Source organism: Engystomops pustulosus, chromosome 8, assembly GCF_040894005.1.
Source record: "Engystomops pustulosus chromosome 8, aEngPut4.maternal, whole genome shotgun sequence".
Lineage (NCBI taxonomy): Eukaryota > Metazoa > Chordata > Amphibia > Anura > Leptodactylidae > Engystomops > Engystomops pustulosus.
This window is the reverse complement of record NC_092418.1, coordinates 39,115,962-39,124,275: the sequence shown is the minus strand read 5'-3', so window position 1 is coordinate 39,124,275 and position 8,314 is coordinate 39,115,962. Positions and strand designations below refer to the sequence as shown.

The 8,314-nt window shown below is 40.8% G+C and overlaps 1 protein-coding gene across 1 annotated transcript; it reads left to right on the top strand.

The window, feature by feature from the left end:
* The first annotated feature begins 839 nt into the window (after positions 1–839).
* On the top strand, positions 840–4,560 carry LOC140076138 (uncharacterized). Its single transcript, XM_072122645.1, has 6 exons — positions 840–897; positions 1,282–1,945; positions 2,601–2,813; positions 2,933–3,051; positions 3,498–3,571; positions 3,668–4,560. The coding sequence occupies exons 1-5, from the start codon at positions 840–842 to the stop codon at positions 3,500–3,502; spliced, it is 1,059 nt and encodes a 352-aa protein (XP_071978746.1). The 3' UTR covers positions 3,503–3,571; positions 3,668–4,560.
* The last annotated feature ends 3,754 nt before the right edge of the window (positions 4,561–8,314 follow it).

Here is an 8,314-nt window from a genome sequence, read left to right as displayed (position 1 = left end):
TGCATCAAATCAAATGGTAGGTTTCCTTTAATAAAAAGAACACTGTCAGCAGCATTTACCTTTACAAAGCACTGCAGAATTTTATGGTTCTCTATAAATAAAGATTATTGATATTAAGCTATCAACAACCTCAGATAGGTTATGAAATATCATTGACAGAATTTCCTAGGTAAACTAGGCTGTTTATCTATAAGAAATCACAAAGTCCTATACAAATTATCTGAAAAGAACTAAAGAGAGCATAAGATGTGACACACTCGCAGGCTGAAGGGAGGGCGTAACATCACATGGACATATCTTTGGCTCTTTAGGACACAGAACCAGTACCATATTGAAGAAAAGAATTTGCTCTTTTATATTCCAAAACCTATCTTTCAACCCCCAAACAAAGAGGGGTGAAAAAGACCAACATGAACAGCCGGAAAACGTTAATAATCGTACAAAGTATAAATTTTATTGGGTCAAATGACAACAAGAGTGGTTAAAAGTGAACCCACTATGGGAGGGGACACAAGCAAGAGTTGCATCGCAGGCAACTGATCATAACACCTAGATGAATGGTATGTAAAGACAACAATGGCCAAATGAGGGTGTAAAAACAGTCATAATGGGAAGCGTGGAAAATAAAGAATTGGTAACCTAATAATCAATACATAAGAACCTTGTAACGAGCTTACCCATATTGTGATCGTTGCCCAGGATAGCAGCAACCCCGACGCGCGTTTCGGCTGATGGAACAGCCTTCGTCTGGGGGTGTGATCAACAGGGCGACGAGCCAGATTTAAAAAGGAACCAGAAGCCAATCAAGCAGCAGAGTTCAGTCATGTGGTGGAGGTAAGATGGCGCTAAAGTGTCGCGAGATCTCGTGGGAGCCGTCGGATGTGAATGCCGTGAATTGTCCGTGGTGAGGCGCGCGTGCGCAGAAACAAGAGTGCGACTAATGTGAGCGTGCGCACAAAAACGTCTGTGGCGCCAAAATGCGGAGCGTGCGCCAAAAAGATTTTTTGGCGCATATCGTTATGGCATGACTGATGAGCTCTGGTGAGAGAAAGGCTCCCGGATTTGTATATATATAGTGTCCTTAAAAATTGGGCATAACCAAGAGGAAATACTATCCTCCCCAGTCTATGAACAAACGACGGCCAGATACAAGGAGTGCGAAAACAGACAACCAATTAAAGGTAATCAATTTATCAGCACGGGCCCTCACACCAGATGAGGTAAGTGTGCTAGAAAGAGGTTTGACATTTTCACCATGCACCAATTTTAATACCTTTTCAGCCATAAAAGACCTCCACATCTTTGGAAGATCCCTGCTCTTCAAAAAATGGTTCCACACGAAGGATCCGAGTGAGATTTTCGACACTCCTGAAGAAATAGAAGCAGTTAGGATCCTTGAGGAACTACAAGATGAGAGTAATATGCAAGAAAACATCCCACCATGTATAAAGAAAAAATCACAACGCTTCCCCCCCTTAAACACCTGCCCTGCGGTAGATTTATTCGTGAAAGTGGTCTCCAACGAATTCTCACAAGTGTACCAACAGGTTAGTCACGATAATCTTTCTAAACAGGAAAGACAATGTATAAATAATCTGAGACATGATAAAACCATTGTAATTAAGCAGGCCGATAAGGGGGGGAACGTGGTGGTATGGCCACATACATTATACGAGAGGGAGGCGTATCGTCAGCTTAATGACACACGCTGTTACAAACGCCTCACGTTTAACCCATCCAGCAAATTCACAAGTGAATTGAATAAAATCCTCACGCAAGCAGTAAACAACAAAACCATCAGTAAAGAACTATCTGCTTCTCTCCAGGTGTCTGATCTCGTGACTCCCACACTGTATCTTCTACCAAAGATACACAAGCATGCGACACAACCCCCAGGAAGACCCATAATCTCGGGCCGTGGATGTCTTACAGAGAATGTGAGCAGGTTTGTTGATTACCATCTTAAAAAGATTGTGGGATGCCTTCCGTCATACACTAAAGACACCACAGATTTACTATGTAAAATCGATGGGCTACATATCGACAACGATATGTTACTGGTGACTTGCGACGTTGAGTCGCTGTATACGTGTATCAGACATGCCGACGGGATACGTGCAGCACAATTTTTCCTTTCTATGGAAAATTTGACCACTGAATTTTCCAATTTCCTGCTACAACTTCTCGAATTTATCCTGTGCCACAATTACTTTGTCTTTGGGGGGTCCTTCTTCCTGCAGCTCCAGGGTACAGCTATGGGGGCGGCGTGTGCGCCCTCATATGCAAATCTGTTCCTGGGGCTGTGGGAGAGGGACCTACTCAACAGCGATCCACTTCCATCAATGGACCGGGTCGTTTTTTGGACCCGGTACATTGATGATATTTTGATCGTTTGGAAGGGTAGTTTGACGGATCTTAAGGAATGCCTCAACCAAAATCCTTACAACATCAAACTCACCTATGAAGCACATGAAACTACTGTCACTTTTCTTGATGTGAAACTAACCAAAGATAGCAATGGTTTTTTACAAACCAATGTATTTCGAAAGGAAACTGCAGTCAATGCGCTTTTACACGCTGCATCATCTCATCCTCCGCAGACCATTCGAGCTGTACCAATTGGGCAGTTTCTTCGAGTACGCAGAATCTGCTCCACAGACACGGAATTCGAGATACAAGCAGAAGAACTCAAATCCCGTTTCCGGCAACGAGGCTACAGCAACAGAGCCATTAAACACGCATACTTTAGAGCAAAGGCCACCTCACGTCAAGCCCTACTGCATCCATCACCCAAACCATCAAATCCATCCAAGGTAAGATTCATCACGGATTACCACACACAATGGCAAAATATGAGACAAATATTGACTAAATACTGGCCCATTTTATTATCAGACCCCATAATATCCAAATACATCCATTCCCAACCCAGTGTAACGGCACGACGCTCTAAGAACCTTCGGGATCTACTGGTGCGCAGCCATTATGAATCAGCACGACCAAAGACGATTTTTGAATCAAAACCACCAGCATGGGGCTGCAAACCATGTGGTAAGTGCATAGCCTGTCCCAATATTGCACGAGCAGTTACCTTTCAGGACTCCACGGGACTATCTGAGTACAAAATAACACACACAATCACGTGCAATACACGGGCGGTTGTGTATTATGCAACCTGCCCGTGTAATCTGATATACATTGGCCTCACCACACGTGAACTAAAGGTCCGTGTGCGGGAACATATGAGGGACATAATTTCTGCCAAAGATGCTGACTTCAACACAGAAGGCAGACCTGTTGCCCAGCATTTTAGAATGCATCATAATGCCGATCCTCGGGGATTGATGGTCCGAGGCATTGACAGGATTTTGACCAACATCAGAGGTGGACCAGTACAAAAACAACTAGCGCAACGAGAAGCCCGTTGGATTTGGACACTAAAAACACTACAACCAAATGGTCTAAACGAAACACTTAGCTTCGCTTCCTTTTTGTAGGATGATTTCTGTTAATTTCTGCTTCTGTGTCCGCACCCAACCCAATCTGCACCCGAGACGTCCTCAGGGCCCCAGTGAGTATGCCATCCATTGGCCTTGATTTAAAAAAAAAGTTTTTTATTTTTATTTTCTTCTTCATGTTTTTAACTCACTTCTCTCCTTTCTCATAGTTGTTTGAGCCATAAGTGTCCTACATTTGATGTGACGTACATTATAATCACCTGTCCTACAAGTTCCTGGTGTTTCCATGACCTGAAATGGATGCAATATCGGTCCTTCTCTACAAACCAATAACTGCATTGGAGACCAATAATTATATTGATCCATCACATTAAGTTCCCGATAGCTAAATTTTGGAAACTAGTATTTTTTCTGCATTTCTATTATACTAACTCTTTGGCAGCTAATGTTTAGGCATATGCATATTTAACACTACAACGCACTTTATAGATTATGCCCTCCCAGGCATTGAGTCTTTCGATATCTCACATAATGAGTGTTCATAATTTGTCACTTATGTTTGTCATCTCACCTCCCTCACTGTGTGTCCCTCACTGTGTGTCACCGGATTCACTCCCTCACTTTCCTTCACTCCACATGTATGTGATCACTAAGTCTATGTATATATCAATATTTGTATTATATAAAAAATCTTTTATGGAATGTTCAGATATACACAGTTTATGTCTCCACACATCTATATCACTCACGTTTTTATGCCTGTCATATTCCATTGCTGTTATTATCATTATTTTTATACTGCAGAGAATTAAGTCTTAATTAATGTTTTTATGTATACAATTCCCTGATATACTAATCGTCATGTTTTTTGTTATGCCCAATTTTTAAGGACACTATATATATACAAATCCGGGAGCCTTTCTCTCACCAGAGCTAATCAGTCATGCCATAACGATATGCGCCAAAAAAATCTTTTTGGCGCACGCTCCGCATTTTGGCGCCACAGACGTTTTTGTGCGCACGCTCACATTAGTCGCACTCTTGTTTCTGCGCACGCGCGCCTCACCACGGACAATTCACGGCATTCACATCCGAAGGCTCCCACGAGATCTCGCGACACTTTAGCGCCATCTTACCTCCACCACATGACTGAACTCTGCTGCTTGATTGGCTCCTGGTTCCTTTTTAAATCTGGCTCGTCGCCCTGTTGATCACACCCCCAGACGAAGGCTGTTCCATCAGCCGAAACGCGCGTCGGGGTTGCTGCTATCCTGGGCAACGATCACAATATGGGTAAGCTCGTTACAAGGTTCTTATGAATTGATTATTAGGTTACCAATTCTTTATTTTCCACGCTTCCCATTATGACTGTTTTTACACCCTCATTTGGCCATTGTTGTCTTTACATACCATTCATCTACGTGTTATGATCAGTTGCCCGCGATGCAACTCTTGCTTGTGTCCCCTCCCATAGTGGGTTCACTTTTAACCACTCTTGTTGTCATTTGACCCAATAAAATTTATACTTTGTACGATTATTAATTATTATATTCCACCAGGTTTGTGGTTGTTTGAGCTACTGAACCAGAGATACAGGCGGTTGTGTAGGCCACGTAACCATTATCTTGATATAATTTGAAGGATTTGATTCTTATCTTTAGGTGAAGCTCCCCTTCCAGCCTCTACAAGTGACTTATCTCAGTCAAAAAGTGACTGTTATCAACTCATTTTCATATGATTCTGGAAGAGCTAGATAAATTGGTTGTCCATCTGAAAAATTTTGGACAGATGTTGTGTTGCAGAAATTAAGACCGTTTTCATAGCCGAATCTCTATCTTCATGTGCACAGCATAGACCATAAATCCAAACTAGTATTAAAAGAGCAGGATACAGACCATTTAAAACTTACCTTTTACTAAGACCATTTGAAATTACAAATCCAAACAGAACCAACAGATGCAGAATATTCATCCAAATGTAAGGATAAGAAAAAGTAAGTAGGAACAGTCTTACCATTCCAGTTTCGGAGCACTGTGATGTGTCAGGGAACCAGGAGCGTCCTCTGTATATAGCTTCTTTTACCCGGTTCTACCATGTCCTTAGAGGGTTTTTCCCATTAAAGAAAATTCTCAAATTTCAATCCCCTAGTTATATTAACACAATAAGATTGTTTTTAACCCTTTACTTCACAATTTTACTCAGTTTTATTGCTGATTTAGCTCCGATCACCCCCTAAGCTGCTCAGTGCGAAATTCCAGAGTGTGGGCGGAGACTCTCTAAGCAGACACATTATGATCCTAGGATCGTGCACCCAACATCCTGCATGTGTCGCTCCCCCGCTCAGGTCAGCCGGAGTTCACCATCTTCTTCCCGGTGTATGTAAGTGCATGGCTTGCAACACAATGGCGTGAAGGTGGCGGATAGTGAAAAATAATCGCAAAAGCTAGCAATAAGCTAGCATTTGCGATTATTTCAGGGCCTCTGCGCCTCTGGCGGTGCGCAGAGGTCCTGATAAATATGCCCCTTGGTGTCCATTTTTTCACCATAACGTTCTGTGGTCACCACCAACCTTCTGATCTGATCCCACCACCACCATCTGTACAAATACTCAGCTCCGTGTCAAATATGCATTCAGTGTGTTATAGACTTTCACAGCAACACATAACATTTAAGCAAATTTAAGAAAGTACAAAAAAAGCCAGGTTTATCTCTTTGGCTATCTCTAAATACTCACTTTTAATAAAAAACTCAATTTACAATCAAACATGCCAATAGTTCCTGAAACTAGTTTCTGATCCCACCAAGAGACAGTGGTTTTTTTAAATTGTAGATTTCGCAGAAGTTGCACCACATTACGAAAGTAGCAAAATCATCAGATAGACTGTGGTATTCTACCTTTGATGTGGCCTGTTTTAATTTCCCAGAATTCACATGGATTTTTTGTCTATGGTTTCTTTAGTGAAAGGTTATCGTAGTTTTCTTAGCTTTGATAGGTAATCATTGCGTGAGTGCAAGAAGACACAGATAGATAGTTAACATCTACTTACCTGGACATAATACTGATATCTTATGACAAATATGAGTACAGTATATACTCAAGTATAAGCCGACCCAAGTATAAGCCGAGGCCCCCAACTTTACCACAAAAACCTGGTAAAACCTATATATTTTTTACTCGAGTATAAGCCGAGTTTGGGCTTTCAGCCAGTAAGGGGAGGAAAGCTATGCATTTCACATAAAAGCTACTGTTGATCATTTAACCCCTTAACGCTGAAGCCACTTTTCACCTTCCTGACACGGCCCATTTTTTAAAATCTGCCCTGTGTCACTATAAATGGTTATAACTTTGGAACGCTTTAACATATCCAGATGATTTTGAAATTGTTTTTTCGTGACACATTGTAATTCATGTTGGTTGAGAAATTTAATCAATATGTTTAGTATTTATTTATGAAATAAATGGAAATTTGGCAAAAATTTTGAAAAAAACTATGTTTTCCAAATTCAAAATTTTCTACTTTTTGGAAAGTTGGTCATATCACTAAAATAACTTGATAACTAACATTTTCCATATGTCTACTTTAACTTGGCATCATTTTTAAAACATCTTTTCCTTTTTTTAAAATGTTAGGAGGCTTATAACTTTAGGTGCAATTTTTCAGATTTTCACGAAAATCATCAAAACCTACTTTTGGAGGGTCAATTTAGTTAGAAGTGACTTTATAAGGCCTACATGACAGGAAACCCCCACAAATGACACCATTTTAGAAACTACACCCCTCAAAATATTCAAAACAACCTTTGGGAATTTTGTTAACCCTATGAACGTTTCATGAGGGTGAAAGATAAATGAAAGTGAAATTACAGAAATGTAATTTTATCGTACTATAGATTCATTGAACACAAAAATTTTCACCTTCACAATGGGTTAAAAAGGAAAATGCATTTTACAATGGTGAGGGCAATTCCTCCTGATTATGCCAATACCCATTTTGTCACTGTACCCTGCTGTACGGGCACAGGGGGGCACTTGGAATGGAAAGAGCGTTGTTTCGTTTTTGGAGGGCAAATATGGCTGAAAAAGTTTTCATGTGACAGGATGCATTTGGAGAGCCATAATGGTACCAAAACAGAGGAAAGCCCCAACATGAGACACCATTTTGGAAAGTACACCCCTTGGAGAGTTTAGCAAGGTGTAATTTGTGTATTTGCCCCAACAGGTGTTTGATTCAATTAGGCCCCAAAAAGGAAAAAGGTGAAAATTTTCTCAAAAAAGTCACTTTTACCCCAAATTTTTGGAAGCCACAAGGGATAAAAGATGAAACAACCCCCATAAATGTGTAGAACTATTTCTCCTAAGCACAGAACTGCACCACTTTTGCATATAAAGTGTTGTATGGGTACACAGTGAAGCTCAGAAGGGAAAGAGGGGCTTTGGCCTTTTAGAAGCCAGATTTGACAATCATCCTTTACATGTGTTAGGATGCATTTGGAGAGCCCTAGTGGTACCAAAACAGAGGGGAACCCCAACAAGTGTCACCATTTTGGAAAGTGCACCCTTTGGAGAATTTAGCAAGGTGTAATATGTGTATTTTCCCCTACAGGTGTTTGCTTCAATTAGGTCCCTAAAAGGAAAAAAGATGAACATTTTCCCAAAAAAGTCACTTTTACGGCTAATTTTTGTATCCCATAATGCATTAAAGATGAGACAACCCCAAAAAATGTGTACTAGCATTTCTTCCAAGTATAAAATTGCCCCACACATGCAAATAAAATGTTGTATGGGTACGCAGTGAAGCTCAGAAGGGAAAGAGGGGCGTTGGCCTTTTAGAAGCCAAGTTTGACATGCATCCTTT

Excerpts from the sequence above, each read along its gene's own strand:
- LOC140076138 (XM_072122645.1), top strand. The coding sequence starts at position 840 with ATGGCGCTAAAGTGTCGCGAGATCTCGTGGGAGCCGTCGGATGTGAAT. Across the intron at positions 898-1,281 it reads GGATGTGAATGCCGTGAATT|CCATAAAAGACCTCCACATC; the intron begins GTCCGTGGTGAG and ends ATACCTTTTCAG. Across the intron at positions 1,946-2,600 it reads CTTACAGAGAATGTGAGCAG|ACCATTCGAGCTGTACCAAT; the intron begins GTTTGTTGATTA and ends CATCCTCCGCAG.